At 34.8% G+C, this 20095-nt stretch overlaps 2 protein-coding genes across 2 annotated transcripts in view; both read right to left on the bottom strand.

The window, feature by feature from the left end:
* Positions 1-20095, bottom strand: part of LOC148956313 (G patch domain-containing protein 3-like) — a 273613-nt gene that overhangs the window by 152514 nt on the left and 101004 nt on the right. The gene's annotated exons all lie outside the window — the stretch shown is intronic.
* The window catches only part of LOC148956314 (exosome complex component 10 homolog), a 59202-nt gene that overhangs the window by 36520 nt on the left and 2587 nt on the right, over positions 1-20095 (bottom strand). The window contains exons 2-3 of the mRNA XM_089094911.1: positions 14216-14349; positions 3342-3456 (exon numbers count right to left, since the gene is read on the bottom strand). Of these exons, the coding sequence (XP_088951037.1) occupies positions 3342-3456; positions 14216-14349 (249 nt within the window). The remainder of the gene's footprint in view (positions 1-3341; positions 3457-14215; positions 14350-20095) is intronic.

Below are 20095 nucleotides of genomic sequence, written 5' to 3'. Positions count from 1 at the left end.
CTCAGCATATACAAATATTTGTTAAAATTTAAACTCAAAACGACCAGAAATTACTCTTAAAGAATAAATGAAACCCAAAACGAAAAGAAATTAAATAAACAATCATAGCAAAAAACATACAACAAGTAATAATGTAAATGAATAAACTGATCTTAAAGTGAGTAATGCTTAGAATGAATATGAAAATCAAGCTTCAAACAAAAAAAATATTTTGCTATTGAAGAATAAATGAAACTTAAAAATAACAGAAATTAAATAAACAATCGCTGCAAACAGATATACAATCGAAAATTATGTAAATTAAGGAATAAATCTTAAAACGGGAGAAAGTGAAATTGATATGCAAATCTAGATGAAACCTGAAGAAAATCACCTCAAACAAGAGTTTGGGTATCGCCTCCTTCTCTCACTGCAGGTCTAAAACCTACAGCGTCATTGACGCTTTACTGAAAACTATATGCGTCTTAAACAGTCATGGAAAGTATAAACAACATCAAATTGAATATTTGATGTATAATGATATTAATTGTTGAAAGATCCATCAGTTCAAGAATTTATTCCGCTGTAATTTTATTCTTATTTTCAATGCTGCAAGAACTGGAAAAGAAAATATTTGCAATATAATTCGTTTTCGGTGAAGCGCCAATAACGCAGTAGGCCTTTGGTTTTTACAGTTAAGGAAGGGGGCAGTTTCCAAACTCTTCTTTGTAGTGAAACTATATTCGTCTTGAACAATTTTAGAAAGAACTAATAAATTAAGCTGCCTGTTGTATTTACATTAGTTTTAATCGTCTTAAACTGGTCAGTTCAAAACTTGGCCGGGATCATGATGTTTGTTCCAGATATCAATCACAAAAGAAAATATTCTAAATAAGGTCTGCTTGCAATAAAGCGTTGTTGGCACTGTAGGTTTTAGACTTTTACAGTGAGATAAGAAGGCAATACCCAAACTCTTGTTTGTAGTGATTTTTGTTCGTTTCAAGCTTGATTTGCTTATTCAATTTAAGTTTCACTCGTTTTAAGATTTACTTATTCATTTACAATAATAGATTGTTTTAAGATTGTTTAATTAATTGCTGTTCGTTTTAAGTTTCATTTATTCTTTAAAAGCAAAATATTTTTTTTCGTTTTAAGCTTGATCTTCATATTTATTCTAAACATTACTCGCTTTAAGATCAGTTTATTCATTTATATTATTACTTGTTGTATGTTTTTTGCTATGATTGTTTATTTAATTTCTTTTCGTTTTGGGTTTCATTTATTCTTTAACAGTAATTTCTGGCCGTTTTGAGTTTAAATTTTAACAAATATTTGTATCTGCTGAGCTTAAGTTTAAAATGGCCTTTACTTTTCATTGGAAAACTTATTTTCCGGAAAGTTTTTTTTAAAATTAATTTTTGTTCGTTTTTTATTGCAAAAAGTTTCAAGTTTTTAAAAATTCCTTATTTCCAAATTCAAACTTAAAAAAATAATAATTTATTCTTTAATATTAATTTCTGGCCGTTTTTAATTTGAATTTTAACAGGTATTTGTATCTGCTGAGCTTAAGTTTAAAATAGCCTTTACTTTTATTTGAAAAACTTGTTTTTCGGAGTTTTTTTTAATTGATTACTATTAATGCCGTAAAAAAAAGAAAAGGCTTTTACAAAACAGGCTAAGTTTTTGGGCTTGCAAAAATAATAATAATAAAAATTAAGCTTCTGAAGAGAAAAAAAATATCATCGTCCCGTCACTAGACATAACGTCTTTATTAGGCTTTCGAAAGCCTCTGAGTTTTAGACATCACAATAAGTAGCATAAGACTTTGACTATGATTTAGCAAAGACGCCTTCCACCCTGGCCACGTTGTCTCCCTTCAGGGAGCACCTGTACACAGAGGAAATAAGGGTGCATCCCCGTTAGGAAAATTCATGCCCCCATCCCCAGAAAGGGCTGTAATTGTGTTCACAAATGTTTTAGTACACGAACTGGAAATACCAACAGTAAAAGCAGGCTATCAGGATGGAACCTCAGGATGTAGTGAATGTTTGTATAGCAGACCTAAGAGTATTTAGATATAATTTTTTGAAATGCAGTCAAATATATGCTAACAAACGGATATTCTCCTTAAAGTGAATCGTATACGCTTGAAACGAATAAGACCAAACAAACCTCCTACCCCCCCCCTTTCACACGCACAGAGTTTCAAAAAACGAGTGTCATTTACAATATCATGATTTTAAATCAATTATTCTGTTTGTACAGCAGGCCTAATAATGTTCAGATATGATTTTTGAAATGCAGTCAAATACATTGCTAACAAACGGATATTTTTCTTAAACTTAAATGTAAAAAAAAAAAATATGTCATCGTTCCATCGCTAGACATAACGTCTTTATTAGGCTTTCCAAAGCCGCTGAGTTTTGAACACCGCAATAAGTAGCATAAGACTTTGAGTGTGATTTAGCAAAGACGCCTTCCACCCTGGCCACGTTGTCTCCCTTCAGGGAGCCACTGTACACAGAGGAAATAAGGGTGCATCCCCTTCAGGAAAATTCATGCCCCCATCCCCAGATAGGGTTGTAACTTTTTCACAAATGCTTTAGTACATTAATTGGGCAGACTAATAGTAAAAGCAGGCTGTCAAAGTGAAATAGTATGATGCAAAGAGTGTCTGTATAGCAGGCTTAAGAATATTTAGATTTTTTTTTTTGAAATGCAGTCATATATATGCGAACAAACGGATATTCTTAAAGTGAAAAGCGTAAATTTGAAACGAATAAAACCGAACACTCCCCCCCCTCTCCCACACACACACACACTGAAAAAACAGAGTTTCAAAAAAGGAGTTTCATTTACCATATCATGATTTTAAATAGATTATTCTGTTTGTAAAATTAAAGAGAGCACTAAAAACTTGTTATTTTATTGTCTTCTAATCTGAATTTTGTTACAGATTATAAAAGGTTTGGGATCAATGTTGATTATAACGTCGCGGTTTGAAAAAGCCAATATCAACAATAGTTTGTTCTCAAGTTCTGTCAACTAATGTCACATCTTTGTATTTCTTGAAGGATTCATCATACAGACAGGAAAACTGCGATTTCAAGCTTCCGTCTTTCCAAATTTCAAAAAATCAGACGTTAAAATTTTACTATGACTAATCATTCATGAAAATTGCGCAGGAAAATTGAACATACCCCAATTCATGAGATTACACACACGACACATCATTGGCTGGTTAGTCATGCATAATTTTGTTTTTGTCCACATGTGTGACTATAGTGTGGCTCGAGCACAACATGAGGTTTAATAGTATTAGACTGCATATTATTAAATGAAAACAAATGTGTTAAACTTACCACTTTCTCCATAATGTTATCCACGCAATCGCTTATAAACTCATTCATAACATCACGATCGTCACTAGCTGAAACCTGCGTCGGCAGATGCTGCAACTTCAAAACTTTGTTCATCCTGGAAAAGGAATAAAAGGGATCACAAATAGAACAAATGACTAGAAACTGGGGACTGTGGAAGTTCTTGGATTGCAGCAAAAGGTAAATATCTGAATGTATGTAGTCAATATGTTCTAAGAATTATCATTGCTTTGATATTTGAATTAATTCTATAAAGCCAAAAAAACGTACAAAGCTTACAGTATTACCTTAGAATCCCCTACAATCATTCTGTTAAAACAGGCTTATTTGCAGAAGTTCAATCAGTTGTTTCGGTTTCTTTTTTTTCTTTCAGCACTCACAACATAACAACGAAGTCAATTCAACCAGCAAATTTTACTGCAAGCTGTTCATTAAGTTAGGAGTAGTCTTATTTTTTTTTAGCATTTTTATCTAGAAGGACCACAATGTCACTCGTGTTACAAAAATAGTGCATTTGTGCTTTTAGTAAAATTCTTTAATTTTTGTTTTACATTCACCACAAGAGTTAAAAAATGACCCAACAATCACAGCCAAATACTAAATCCTTCCTAAATTACAGTAAGATAAAAAACATTAAGCTGAGTCCAAAATAAGTCTATTTTTTTTCAATTCCCCAAACCTTAATTTTCAAAGACTAGGCCTTTCTGTCAAGCAAGCAATAGTACACTCCCTTAAAATTTGCAAATTATGTCTTTTTTCAAATACACTTACTTTTTAAGCCAGTGGCTGGTCACGACAAAAGCTCGTAAATACTTAGTTCAACCGAAAGTATAAATAGACTAGAATTTTTTTTTCCAGCAAAAACATAAAATGGCAAAAAAAACATATTGTTGCCATACTCAAGTAGCTCTACTGTTTATTATGAAATCTGAAGAAGCCAAAAATGAGTTTTTAAGTATTTAGTCACAGAAGTGCTACTGTTTAATATGGCGGCTTATTATTTAAATCGACGGATTTGTTTTGCATTAGTGGTTTTTTTTCGTTCGGAAGTGTACAGCCTTCGTAACTGCCGTGGCACAATACATTCCACAAGACGGGCATTTTGATGGTCTTTTTGGAGAAGTTTTTTTTTATAAGCCTGGAAAATGACAATGCTTTGACATGGAGAACACCCTGACGAACAGCAGACACAGCTCCAAGCGTTGATGGGTATCAGAAGAATTTTACAGGGCGGGGGGGGGGTCCTCACTTCCATTATCTGTAGTTATGCCCTTAAATAAATTTCGGAAAAATTACCGAATACTAGGGTTTGCATGTAGCAGTCAACATTCTGATGCAACAGTCAAACCTAAAGTACTACGGACACTAAAAAAGAAATCTGATTACTTAAATTGGTTAAGTGGAATCTTCCACAACCATATTCGTCTTCTTCAATGCATTACTTCTGGGATGGATTCTGGAGAGAATCAGCTTGGTTTTTAGTCTAGGGTTGGATGCCGTCGTGCTCACCGGATTCTTTCTTATCTTTCTTTGGATGCTTCTCAAAATGTCCAACCATTCACCTTCGCACTGTTGACATTTCTAAGCTTTTCATTCTATTAACCATTTCCATCTTTTTCATTCACTGTTTACGAAAGGAATTAATCCTTCTATCATTTTATTGCTGAAGTATTGCTACTCTTCTTCTTTTCTTAAAGTTAATGCTTCAATTTTTGAAAACGAACCATGCCATTTCGGAAAGGGCATGGTGGTGTTTTGTCATCTAGTTTATTCAAAATCTGCATCCCTCATGTAATCTATAACACCCCCTTGACATATTTTTCTGGGTTGTCTAATGTTCGTATCTAGTACATGCTGAACGACCTTCTTGTTACTAGCAGGAGTAAAGATAGCCTTTCCGATTCTATTAATTACATTTCTGAAGCTTTTGTTCGGATTGGGCTTTATTTAAACGTCGCTAAGTACGAGTACCTTACTTTCGGCTCTCCGTCTCCTTCACTTGCAGCACCTCTGACATGCAAATCATGGTACTTATGCATTAGCTGGTACCCACGCGATATATTGTCTTAAAGGAAACTAGTCAAACGGGTATCTGTCAATGGAGAAATGGATCACAAAGCGTGGTATGCTATGCTTTAACCCCCCCCCCCCTCATATTGTGCAAATATATAGCCCAAATTTGTTTCTAAACTATTATATTTTCATAATATTTTGTTTTATTTCATTAGCATTAACCAAACTTGGACTTCTCGCGTGGGTACCAGCTAATGAACAAATTCATTTTCTATCCCCTCTGTGGCGTCTTTTAGGTGGTTGGGCATCAATATTACTAACAATTTACAATCTTTTCGCTGTGGCCTGATTTCCGACTCAAAGATGTAAATTCAGGTCGGTTATTTGAGAATTGTTGTAAACAGAGAAATTTTAAGGCTTTGTACAAATTATTTTCTGCTTTTTGTAATCGTTTGGTTCTATATCTTTCCAGCTTTTACCCCTGTTAAATAACGATGATATTTCTTCTTTACGCATTCAGTATCTCCGGTATTAAGAATTTCTTGTTTTTCTCCCTCCATGATACATGATACAATGGGAAGATTTTGTCAAAATTCGGAACGGATGATGTGTTTAGGAAAGTTGCCGTGGTAAGTAGTATGCTTTCGAGTATTAGAAAAAATAAGCTTTTTCCTTTCCATTGTCTTCAAAGCATATATTTTTCATAGTTGGTGCTTTTCTTTCTTTTTTTATGTGCTTTACTCCACTATTTACATTTTTGTTATTAGTGGGTTACAAATAAAAAAATATATATATAATGTATATACATCTTGAAAAAAATTAGGAAAACCTGGAAACTCAATTTTTAATGCAAAAAATCGAAAGTATATAAAAATTGAAAAAATCCATTGTCTTCAAAGTATATATTTTTCATAGTTAGTGCTTTTCTTTCTTTTTCTATGTGCTTTACTCCACTATTTACATTTTTGTTATTAGTGGGTTACAAATAAAAAAAAAATATATAATATATATACGTCTTGAAAAAATTAGGAAAACCTGGAAACTCAATTTTTAATGCAAAAGATGTTCCATGTAAGCATGGGCACTGTTCTGTTTTTCTGAAGAAACAGAAAAAAATAAAGAGGGCTTGAATTAAACAGAACAGAAACAGAACAGGTCACCAAAAAAACAGAAGACCTTTTTCTTTTTCTGTTCTGTTTTTGGTAAAAACAGAAAACAGCTGTTTTTGTTCAAAAAAAGCTGTTTTTCGAACACCTAAAAATTAAAAAAAAAATTATAGATGATAAGTTTTGGCTTATTATCGTAAAGCTAATTATAACATCAGTTGTTCAAGCCTTAAAGCTTATCATTTAAAAATTGTGCTTTCCCCTTGTTTGGACATTGTCTGGACATACCGCTTTCGCGCGTAATGATCTGCAATCAAAAATGCATGAACACTCGACACACTAGTAGTAGTACGCTATGAGGTTTTAGAGTGGTTTCTGGCAGCTCCGAAAAAATCTCTTAGTTTTGGTCTCCAATATGAAAACATTAACCTTTTAGTCTCTCTTTCTCTCTTTTAGACTTTTTGTCAGGAATGCCACTTGCCACGGGTAGTGTTTTTCTCTGGTGGTAACACTTTTGAAAAAACCTAGTACTATTGCAGTATTTTATCCACAAAAAAGGACAGTTTTTCTAATAAAGGGGTGAAAAATTGTCTGTGCACACAAATATTTCCATCATTTTTTTATGGTTATTTTCTTCCATTTTCATGTTCTAAAAATACACTTTTATATTTATACAGCATCTATTCAAATTTCCTGGAAATGCATACTAGTTACTTGAGACATTTCAAAAAGAAGCTCAGTAATCTTAAACAAAAATATGAAAGAAGAAAGATACACGGAAATAATGACACTTACTGCCGGAATTACGGAATACGGAATTACCGCCAATTAAAATTTGTTCGTTACCTCGCGGCTTAAAGCAGCCTTTTAAGATTAATTATTTCCTAGACAATTTGTGTGAAAGTTTTTCACAAGAAAAACTAATGGTTTAAGGGTACTTCGGATATTTTACGGTGCTTTGCGCTAGAAAATATTGTTCTAGGCCCTCGACCAAATTCATTCTTAAGTAAATAACTAACATAAAATTTCCCAAATTCTGAAGTTCGAAGAAATTTAGACTCTGCTACATAATGCTTTCTTTAAGTACTTTCGTCTCTTAAATATATTTTTGAAGGGATGCAAATATAGGACAATTGTACTTTTTGACAACTTATTTTGAAAATTGCCGTTGCTTTGCGGCAGAAAATACTTTCTCCAATGCATGCACTTACTCTATCATAGAAATTGATACTATTTTAAACTTTTGTTTTAAGGATACGAACGTCCATGCTTTTGATTATGTAGACACGTTTTCATGGTCCATTTCCAAAGGAGAAGGAGTAGTGACACCCTCAATTATAACTAACTATAATTACACAATCCAAGAATACTAATTTTATTTCTTAGCCGAACCCATCCCCTCCCCCTGAAAATCTGGATCTGCCAATATTTCAAAAATGTAATATAAGAAAACTTTACTCCCCCCCCAGGATTTACAGAGATTTGCAATGCTGTATTTAGGTAAATTAATGAAGAAGAAATTGCTCATGGGAAAGCTCCACAACACTCTAAAAGAGAGACTAGCAGTTTCTCCTCAAAAGATTTTAAGGTATTTATGGCAGAGTCGCTAACACTGCTAGAGCGTCTAACAATTTTGAAACCTGTTGTATCCAAAACAACTGGACCGCTCTCCTCATCGGACTCTACCATAGCTTCAAGGACTTCAGCAGTACAAAGGCAAGTTGGAGTGGCCCCTCTTGCAGTCCCTGCGCCATTACTTAATGTGTCCTACAGTAATGGTGTCAAAGTTTGAGGGACCAGAGAACAAACCCCAAGTGAAAACCTTTCAAATGTTGAAGGATCCAGATAAGCTGCCTTTTGGAAAAGATTAATTTCAAAATAAAGGCTTGTCATGCAAGCTTTTTTTACACCACGATTATGAATTCTTTGAGGGGTGCAAAATGGGACTACTGCTGGCTCTAGCATTACAAAAGAGCTCAAGCCCATCTAAGACTATTTGTGCTCGACTGCCAGTTGGATATGAAGAGGTACTTATCATTACAGTGGTATTGTATTTGGTAAAAAGTATGGTAATAGCAGCTTATATTACAGTCCAGCTATTAGACATAAGCCAGATAACCCTAATACAATTGTTGCATTCGTCGAATGTAAAAAACTATTTCCAGGCTCTCTAAGTTTGATTGTAGATTCAATTATTTCCAGTGTGCTATTTCATCGAACTTTTACTTCAAGAGGTATATGATAATAAAGGTCACTCTCTTTGCAACATCTTTTAATGTTACCATGCTGGCCAGTGGAGACTTTTAGTTTTCTATATAATTTTTGCAGTTTATCAATGCTTGAGCAAGTCTAACAAGTCATCGGATAGCCTGGTCTACAACCTCGTTTTCTGACAGACTTCCAGCTCCCCACGGTTCTTCTCCATCCGTTTCGACACCTTTTTTCGTAGACACTGCCTCAGTTTAATCAAATTCTTCAGGAAAAGTATCTTCACTTCCGGAAACTTCAGAAAAAGGAAGAGAAAGGCCGTTTCAATTATTTTCACCAGCCTTCTGTTTAACTTTTTTTTCTGGCATCAACATTTATGTGACGATGGATGCTTCCCCAGGATGGTGTTTTTAAGCCCCCTGTTGTATTTTAAATAAGCTGTTTCATATCTGGCTTATCAAATACAGAAAGTGCCAATTTGTCCTTAAACAGGGTTTTGTAGCAGAGCTTCAGCAGAACAGTTTGCTTTGATTGATTAGAAATAAGGAATGGTCTTATGTCTGTTCTTCTTATTCCAGATTTCACTAATTTATTATCCTCTGTGTTACTTGCTTCGCTATCGGGAGCTTTCTTTAGGGAAGCAGCCTGACTTGATATATATTTTTTTGAGTTGGTTAGGGTTTTTTATTTACTGCACCAGTAGTATATAATTCATTTTGTGTACATCAATTATATGCTTCCTTTTAAGATGGTATATAAATATCGGGTAGAGACTCCCTTAGCCTTTAGAGACACTTTGCAGAAGTTGCACTTGATAGGCTACTTTCTGGGATTCCTTTTTTCTCGTAGGACACCCAGAGAGATAGTTTAAAAGTTTTACTTGGAACATCTGAGTCGTCATCAGAAGATGACATCATGCTTTTCTTAACACAAAGGTTGATTTTAGGATTTTTTACGAAATTAGAAGCACCTTCCAGTAGTCTACCATTTTTAAAATTGCACCTACACCCAAACATCTGACCTCTTTCACCTCACTGGCAAAACTAGGGGGAAAGGGACCAATTGCCTCCTGAGCATTTTGTTGGAGCAATAAGCCAAGAAAATATATCAGCAAGTAAAAGCAAAATGATAGATCCCAACTATGGTTTCCTAGAAACTTAGACCATTTAAAGCACAATATTAATTTTTACAGGAATTTGCTTGTCTATAATGGGTATTTAAGAGACAGATACTAGAAATAATTCACCGCTTAGTATAATCATTTTTTTTTAATTTCTTGTGCAGTATGGCAAAAAAATACTGTGTTCACCGAAAGATTGGTATCCTGCTGAATGAGAAAAATATATCAGCACTTTATAAGATTCGGCATTGACCTTTCAATTTTTGAGGTTTAATTGTTTTTGACATTTTTACTACTTGACGTTGACCCTTTTATAATTTTTGCTGTTGTTTTTATTTCGGTTTGTTTTTTGTTTTATTGACGCTAAAGTGCGAATTCGGCCCATTCTGGGCCTGTGATAGCCGTTTTTCAGCAATGAATCTTATCTAATCCTAAGACTTTGGCCCTTACAGAAAATCAGCTAGTTAAGCCACTGTTTCTACTCTAGGTTTTTCCTTGAAAGGCTTTCTATTGATTCTATTGATTTTATTTAGACATGGTTTTAGTACCATGAGAAAAAGTATATTTGGCTATTTCGTTATGTTGATGCAATAAAGATTTGCTAGCAAAAATATACATTTTTACTGGACAAGACTTCAATACATTTACATTCCTCTCTGGCTAAGCATTAAAGAAAATTTGCAATTAATAATAAGTATTTATCATGTATAGGTCAGTATGGTAATCATAGCAAGTCACTGTTAGTTAGAAGCATAAATTCCATAAAAACAGTTAAATTAAAGTTGTCCCAGCTAAAAGTGCAGATTACTTCCCATGTAATGTAGGAGACAGAGGCCCTAACAAATTACCAATAGAACCAGGATATACAGTAATAAGTGATTTGTTTGTATCTTGCTTCTCCTGGAGAGTGCCTGTGTAACTTTCCTGCTCAATTGACGGAATAATGTACTGTAAGCAATACGTTGTTTTAATGGAATTAAACTGCACCTTTACCGTACTAATATTCAGGGGCAGATCTAGAGCGAAATCTCTGGGAAGGGCGCCAATGAGCAAAATCTTAGGGGGACCCAATGTGACAAAGGTGCCAATAATTGACCAGATTGACAAATTTATTCTAAAAAAAGAGTGAAAAAGAGGAATGAGGGCGCCAGAGAAAATCTTGGAGGGTGGAGCGGGGTCCCCCTAGATCCTCCACCGCTAACATTTAAGCAAATACCTACTATCATCTGATTTCCAGGCCCCAATTCTGCCTAGCTGAAACAATCTAGCAGCACTATTTGATATGTTTAACAGACTAAGTTCCATCATTTTACTTACTTTCAAATTCTAAAAATCGCATGAGGCCTAACCACGCTTCTTCACAATTTCAATTTATGATTTAAAGAGCCATTTTGTCAGGTCGACATTCTCAAATATCTCATTCTCGAATCACATAAATAAAATCAGAAACAGAAGAAAAACATATAGAAAAAAAAACAGAAACAGGACGAAATAGCTATTATAAAAACAGAAACAGAACAGGTAATTAAAAAACAGGTCATCTTTTTCTGTTCTGTTTAAGTTTTTTTGCATGAACAGAACAGAAACAGGTACTTTAAAAACAGAAACAGAAAATAGAAACAGTGCCCATGCTCCTATGCAGGTATGCAGTTTTAACATGTACCGGACGCCAAGTTTAAAAATAAAGAAAGTGTGAAAAGTCAGCAGAAAATTAGTGAAAAGAATATATCAACATGTAGCTCTAGAAAGTGTAGCTTTCCTCATTGCTGTAGCAAAAGACCGGCACTACTATTAATTGGAAGTGAAAAGGGTAAAAACATAACTATGCAAACTGAATGAAGTTTTAGAGGTCTTGCGAGTTCAGGGTGCTAGAATAGGTTTGAAAATTAATGTTAAGAAGACTAAGTCACTAAGGCTAGGAATAAGTGAAGATGAAAAGAATGATCAGGTGGGCAGGTTCACTTACCTTTGTAGTATTATTAGTAAAGATGGTGGGAGCAGTGAAGATGTTAAAAGTAGAATACCCAAGACCGAGGGTATTTTTTTATGGTTAAAAAAAGTTTAGAAGAACTGCATAATAAGTCTACAAACAAAAATTTGAGTACTGGAAGCTACAGTGATAACAATGTTCAACTATAGCTCTGAAGCATGGGCGCTCCGAAGAGCGGATGGAGATTTCCTAGATGTTTTCCAGAGAAATTGCTTAAGGATTGTTCTGGTTACCCGACTGACTGACCGTATTTCAAACAATAGGCTGTACGAAAAATGTGGTTGAATACCGCTCTCTAGGGCTATAATGAAAGAAAGGTTGAGGTGGCTAGGCCATGTTGTGCGGATGAAGGATGACAGATTGCCAAAGATTTTTCTTTTCGCTCAACTGACCAGGGCAAAACGGAATGCAGGTCGTCCTCGTCTGGCGTCGGAGGACATCATAAAGAAAAATTTAAAGGAAATGGGAACTTCCTGGGCGGGTGCAACGTGGGATGTACTGAACAGATTCGGATGGAGGAGGAGCGTACGTAGCTGTGTTGGCCTCAGGCAACTTGGTGCTGCTCTGAGTTGTTAGTAGTAGTAGTAGTCGCACAAGCCTAAATTTGCTCAATCGCAAACAGTTGTAATGCCCCATTGATTGTTGAAATGCTTGACTATACGATGCACGTAAATTGGGCAGTATAATCGTTCGGGTTCGTTTTTTGTCTAAACAGGAGAAGTTTCTGGCTGTCAAACGGTCCGTGGTAACAAACTATAAGTAAGAAATGACTCGGCCCAATCGAAACGAAACTCTAAAATGGACTATTGATAACAATAGATACATCAAAAGCTGATTCCAAACATACATAATTCATTAAGTTTAATATTACCGATCAAAAGCTATAAGCCTGAGGAAATTTGCCTGATTTAACACCTGAAAACACCTAAAAACATTAAGCCATCCTATTGAAAAACATACCATCAGATCCAGCATATCAGAGAGCACTTATGTAGATGTTTCAAGCTCCTATCTACAAAACCTGGGATTTTGTATTTTTTTTTTTTTAGCCAGAAGAAATATCATGGATGCGTGTTAATTTGTTTTTTGTTTTTTCCCTAAGGGTGATTGTATTAAAATAATGGTCCTAGAAGATCGGGAGAGGGCTCATTCGAACGAAAATCATAAATTCTAGTGCCCTTTTTAGTAACCAAAAAGAATGGCGGGCAACTAGCGACCATCCCCAGTCCCCTTTTCCCCAATGACATCTGATCAAATATTAAGATTGCCATTTGATACAGCATAGTTGAAAGGTTTAACAAATATGCCTTTTGGAATGACATGACTCCCCATAGTCTCTGAGGAAAGGGGTGTAAGTTACACAATTTGCTCATTGTTCATATACAGTTTTTGTCATTGGAAATAATTGGAGATTTGGGGGGGGGGGAGGTTCCGAGGGAAATTCTGCTCAGGGGGAGGGAGGGGTATTTCCTGGCATGATTGGAAAAACGGTCAGAAATTGAATAAAATAAATACAAAGTGTTTCACCTGTAAATAGCAAGAAACATTATAACTTAAAACGAACAGAAACTAGTCCGTATATGAGGGGAGCTGCCCCCTCCTCAATCTCCCGCTCTTTATATTAAAGTTTGAATTTTTGCTCAAATACAAGACCAGTCGAGTTTGAAGGAGAACTGTTTTTAAAGAACTTTAAGACTTAAGTGTAAAGAGTGAAGGATTGAGGAGGGGGCCATTCCTCCCTCACACACGGAATAATTCCTGTTCGTTTAAGTTTGAATGTTGCTACTTACTTTCAGTTGAAAAAAACTGTTTTTTTTATATTTAATTCCTCTTCAGATTCAGTGTGGGAACAAGAATAAACTTCATGCAAACAAACAAAAAAATCTCAGTAGTTGTACAGAAACAAAAAACAAAGATCATAGAAAATACCAGTTTTCATGAATGAACAGATCCAAGATGGAGCCAGGGCGCAAAAACGTTTCGTTTTGGTGCCTTAGTTACTTTAACTTAGCTTGAAATCTTGTTTTCCATTGGTTAAAAAGATAATTTAATGAACTGCTGATTTTTAAGGTAACAACATAAATCATATATTACAATCTAATTAAGGTTATAGGCTACATCTAATTTAAATTAAGGTGTTACAGTTATTCTTCCAATGCCGTCAAGCAGAAAAAAATCGTTTAGATAAAGCACAAACAGTCAGAGATATATACTAACTTCCCAGAAAATTGTCTAGAAGTGAATGAATTGCCAAGGAACCTCTTGAAAATGTAGCAGAGACATCAAAGAAAGCCTCTAGACATGACTGAAATTTGAACAATTTCAAGAGAATGACATTTTAAACTAGGACCTTCTTCAGAAGAGAGGAATAAGAAGCAGCGGAATTTCTAACAGAGCCAAAAACTCAATGAAAACTTACAGTTCAGTAACCGTTTCTTCATGCTTCTTAAGTATTTTTACAAATAAAGGATAGCTGACACACAAGTCACGTTCAGGTCCAATAGGAAGAGTGTTTCCCCATTTTACACATTCCATCACACCTTTTAGAATCTCCTGGAAAATAAAACAAATATAACCATTAAATTGAGGATTAAAAACATGAAACACCTAGATTAAGTCACATATAAGTTGGTCAGTGGGCCACATATGGCAAATTGACTCTTGCCTTGCAACCTAAAAAGCCTTTTACAAAGAAAACGAAGACTAGAAAGTACAAGTAAAATATTGCTTATCATGATCCTGAGAAACTTTAAAATCCTGAGATTTAAAAAGAGCCCAATCTAGAAGACCCCTATATATGTGTGCTACTTGCCCTATGTGCATGTCCTCTATTTTCAGGATGGAGGACTGCAGAATCGAGGAAGAATTTTAGACCATGAGAAACTAATTGGATATCATAGAATTTGCATTTTCCAGTATTTTGACCCTCTCTAGGCCAAAATAAAGGAGTTTTTATAGCACAAAATGGCCAAAAATTGCCCATTGGCGTAGTGCAATCTCTTCTGTTACTTAAAAAGGGGAAAAGATATTGGGATTTCTGTTCAAATAAACGTTCTCCCACTATTCTACTATCACTGCCACCCCTAGCAAAAAAAGAGGCATCAGTGCTACCCATGCACAGAAGTGATTTTCCTTGTTGTTTTGCAAGCAGTTTCACTGGTGTAATTTTTATTTCACTTTGATGTCATTTTCTAAGGGTTATGGCTCCTTTTTTTTTAGAAATTCTCAAAATTTGCTTCAATAATTACAAATTATTACCCTGTTAAACTGAATAATAGTTATTATTTCTGAATCATAGTTCATTGGAAAATCTTCCTCATTACACAAATTCTAGTGAAACACACATTCAAACTTTTTGTTACTATGGGCTGTGGTTTTCTTTTTACAAGATTGCAGCTGCTGCTGCAATCTTGCAATACTGCTGCAATAAATAGGTTTTTTAATTGCATTTCTACAACCAATTTTCAAGTCAGAGAAAAATTTCAGGGGGAGGGGGAGTTTCAAATCCAGTAATCTTCAGTCCTGCTATTTGACTCCTCATTCTTTTCAGATACAAGCTGAAATTGCATCCAAACTCTCCCTATTTCCTAGACATAGTCCTAAGTTATACCCAAAAACTTGCTGATTTTTCTACCTCTTGAATTCTAGAAATCTAAATCACAAAAAAAAAAAAAAAATACATTCAATTAGAGACAAAATCATGATTTTACAAGTGGTACACTACTTTTGGTAATTTCTGCTTATTTTTTGTAGCATAGTTCCTATTAAGAACTAAACCTTACAACAAAGGAAAGTAACGAAATAGTACCATTCCATTCCCAACTGATAATGCTTCCAAATATAATGGTTTCTGCTGTAGAAATTACATTCTGTCCCTACCTGTTGCCAATTTGAAGAAAAATCAGCCCAACAAAATCAGCAAAGTTTTGCTTATAAACTAAGGTTATATCTGGAGCCATTCAAAGGTTGGGGCTGTATGCAATTACCACAGTATCAACGATTATGTCTGAAAACAGTCTTAATTACCAACTCAGATGGTGCTAAATCTTTGTTATGATCGTGTTTAGTTAAAAAAAGATTTGACAAAAAGGTTATTATTTGAAGTTTGGCTTCACTGTTTATTAAGCTCTGTTTTCATTTATACTAATTCTGATTACTAAAGTTTAACATCTTATATTCATGGTTGCCAGACATTTTTGGCTGAGAGTGTTAATTTTCAACCCAAAACTGTCTGTCGGTAAAAGCATTAAATGAAGAACCTAATGGTATTCCCCTTTTTTTTACCTACAGATTTCTGTCCAATAGATAACCTTAACCAAATTGTTATGGTAGCAAGCATGATATTTGGGAAGAGTGTTGGATAGGGAATTGAATGGTACAACTATTTTTTTTTATTAGAGCAATCAGTTCAGGAGAGGCCATGCACAAGAGTGTTACCTAAACTTAATAAGTGAACTTAAAAAAAACCTATGTTAAGCATTTAGTTTCAAACCACAAGCAATTCACCCAAATGCTGTATAGACTATATTACATATACATACTGCCCCAGGAGTACTGCTCTCTCTTTCAGAGACTGTATGAACAAATGTCAAGCTGTGTCCAAGTCAACAAGAAACATAGCCAGCCATTCCTCATTTGTACAGGAGTTCAGCAAGAATGTGCTGCAGCTCCTGAACTGTTTAATTGCATTATTGGCCATGTGATGATGAGGATAACTACCCAACTGAACTTTAGCCTGAAGCTTGGTGACAGACTTCTGAGCAATGTTGACTTTCCCAACAACTTGGCACTCATAACAAACACCCTCAAAGAAATTGGCGCAGTCCTCAGTCATGAGAAAAGAAGCTAGCAAAGTTGGGCTCAGCATCAGCTGGAGTAAAACAAAAATCATGATTATTGACATACAATCATCTCACCCCCCCCCCCTTCTGCAGTTGAAGTATGCCAAAATTAAGTAGCAACTGAAAGAGACCTCACAAACCTTGGCTCCATTCTGTCAATTGATGGATCAGTCAAGAGCAAAGTCAATGCACAAATCACCAAGGCAACTTCTATCCAAGCAAGACTCAACAAGATTTGGAGCAACTCTGCTGTCAGCCACCTCAAAAAGATGCTGATATTTAATGTAGCAGTAGACTTATTCTTAACATACAGCACAGAAACTTGGCCAACAGCCACCATGGTTATGGGGAAGCTGGATGCAATTCAATCCAAAGGAATTCAAAAGATAGAGACTTTGCTGGTACAATTTTATCAGCAATGCCAACCTTATGTCCCATACACTGTTGATTCCTTTTTCCCTGGAAGTTGTGCAAACCATCTTCTCCAAATGCTTGAAGGAACCTCCTATTGCATTGCCTATAATTTAAACTCCATGGCCACCAGGTGGACACAGCCATGTGATCATCCAAGAATAAGAATGCTCCAATAGTCTCCATCAGCTCCTAAGAAACACAGGAATAAGACCTGAAGATGCACCCATGGCTGCTGAAGACTGTGTGTCCTAAAGGAGGATGATGTCTGCTCTCTTGACAATGGCACCAAAGTTGGCAGGAGAATTAAATCAAGTAAGCAAGAATTAAATACTGCTAGCAAGTGCCTTTTAAAGGTAATTTAAGGCAAGTCAAAGTTGCAAATACATCCTAACCCTCCACCCCATTGTGGCTTGACATATCACTAGATTATATATGGAACTTGGCTCATTTTGTTTGTTGGCATAGTTAAGATTACTTACAGGACCAATGTCAGATTGAAAAAACATAAGAAATGTAACATTCAATTCAATGGTGAACACTCTTTCCCAATACAGTGGTTACTACAATTACAATGGTAAAGGTTAAGACCATGGGTCTTAACACTAAAGATTTTGAAAATTACTTTAAAACCATCACAAATAGCCTACTTACTTATCTCATTCCTAAAGGTACATTGCTTCCCTTTATTTCCCCCTCCTTCATGAATAAATACAAAACCATCTTTATGTGTTTCAATTATATTTTACAGCAGCAAACAGTAACCACTTAACATTTTACAACAAAGAATGCTGCTCTTGCAGGGAAAAAAAAAGAAGTCATTGTGAAATGTAACAGGAATATATAGAGCAGGCTATATATTTATCTATTAATTGGAGGGGGGTGAAGGGAGTGAAGCAATGTATTTTTATGAATGAGATAGATATGTATTGGTGATTGTTTTCTACTCTAGAGGGACAACATACAGCCCAAAGCTACAAACAAAAGTTAACTGACTTTTTTTAATTGGCTTAATTATACATTACAAACTACCTGTTGATGAGGAGTAAGCACAAAAAATAACAAACCCACAAAACCAGCAAACTATTGTATGTAACCTAATCTTTAGAAATTGAAAAAGGAAAAATAGGATTAGAAACTAATAGCACTACTTAAAGTGTAACATTTGATGACATTCCTAAAAAACAGAAAATATAATATTTGACATAATTAATTTCTAATGCAATAGGATTAAAGCTGAAATTTCTTAGTAGCCTCTAGGTGCTAGACATAATTAAACAACATTTTCTATTTTTAAGAATTATTTAAAGTCAAAATACAGTCTGCATAAACTAGGCACTAGCTTGGGAAAAGTTTGGCCAGTTAAGCAAGCTAGTTGACTTTGAGCTATTAGACCTAGTGGGGATTAAATCCTGCTTACTCAAAATGACCAGAAATTATTATTAAAGAATAAATGAAACCCAAAATAACAGAAATTAAATAAGCAATCATATAAAAAAAAACATACCACAGGTGCTAATATAAATGAATAAGTAAATCTTAAAAATGAATAAAGCTTAAGTTGAATATGCATATCAAGCTTAAAACAAACAAAAATATTCTGCTATTGAAGTATAAATGAAATCCAAAATCAACAGAAATTAAATAAACAAGCATAGCAAACAAATAAATGAGTAAATAAATCTTAAAACAAGTGAAACTGAAACTGAATATGCAAATCAAGTTTGCAACAAACAAAAATCTCTAAAAACAAGAGTTTGGGTTTTGCCTCCTTCTCTTGGTGTACAAGTCTAAAACCTACTGCTTCACTGGTCTTTACTGAAAACTATGTGTCCTGAACAGTCTTGGAAATTACAAATAAAATCAAACTGAATGTTTGATATTCAGTTTGCTATTTGCAACAATTATGCTATTAATTGTTGAAAGATCATCAGGTCAAGATTTTATTTTCATTTTAAATGCTGCCATAACTGGAAAAGAAAATATTTGTAATGTAATTTGTTTTCAATGAAGCCCCACTGATGTAGTAGGCTTTAGAATTTTACAGTTAGGGAGGGGGGCAGTATCCAAACTCTTGCTTGTTGGAAAGAACTAATAAAATTAAACTGAATATTTGATATATAATGATATTAGTTGCTGAAAGCTCACCAGTTCAAAATTTAATTTTACTGGAATTTTTATGCTTATTTTCAATGTTGTAACAAGTAGGCTACAAAAGAAAATGTTTATAATATAATTTGTTTTCATTATAGTGCCAATGATGCAGTAGGTCTAAACAGATGATCACTTCTGTAACTTGAGCTGGCATGTGACTACAAAACTTCAACTGATAGTCAACAATGACCCTCAGGTCCTTCTCCTTACTGACTGCCTCCTAAACAATAATCATATTTTGGATTGTTATATCCAAGATGTAGGACTTTGTATATTGAGCCACTGAATACTAGACACCAATGTGATGACAATTTGGAAAGCTGTCTCAAACCTTCTGGCATAATTGACTGATTTATCATCTTGGGCCAGTCCTAGGACCTTGTTATCATCTGCATATTGCATCCCAGGATTCTTCAAGTTGGTTGCACAGTTGTTGATGTAGGACCTAGGATGGTCCCCTGAGGTATTCCACTATGGACTGGCTGCAATTCAGAAAAGACTGCATTGCCATTGCAATTATACACTAGCACCCTCTGAGTACTGCCTGTTAGAAAGGCTTCTATCCAATGTACTATATCTTCATGCACTTCATATGCATTTAATTTCAAAATTAGGGGCTTGTGTTGAACTTTGTAAAAGACATTGGCTTGGCTGAGCAATAACACCCACTGGTAGGCTAGACCAATATCTAAGAGTATAGTCACAAAATCATATAATTTTTATAGGCTAGTTGTTAGATAGTGTTAGCCTAATTTCTTTTTCTATCATATTTCTGTCCCAGAATTAGCCTGTAACTGACCTAAATCTAACAAGAATATCTAGGTTATATAAATGCTAAATAAGAGCCTAAGTTGCTTGATATTGGGGTGCCTGCTGACATGATTCTGCTTGAC

This window comes from Artemia sp. Qi Xiang Cuo, chromosome 1, assembly GCF_049724085.1.
Source record: "Artemia sp. Qi Xiang Cuo chromosome 1, ASM4972408v1, whole genome shotgun sequence".
Taxonomy (NCBI): Eukaryota; Metazoa; Arthropoda; class Branchiopoda; order Anostraca; family Artemiidae; genus Artemia; species Artemia sp. Qi Xiang Cuo.
Note: the sequence above shows the minus strand (reverse complement) of the source record. Positions and strands in the feature narration are given on the sequence as shown.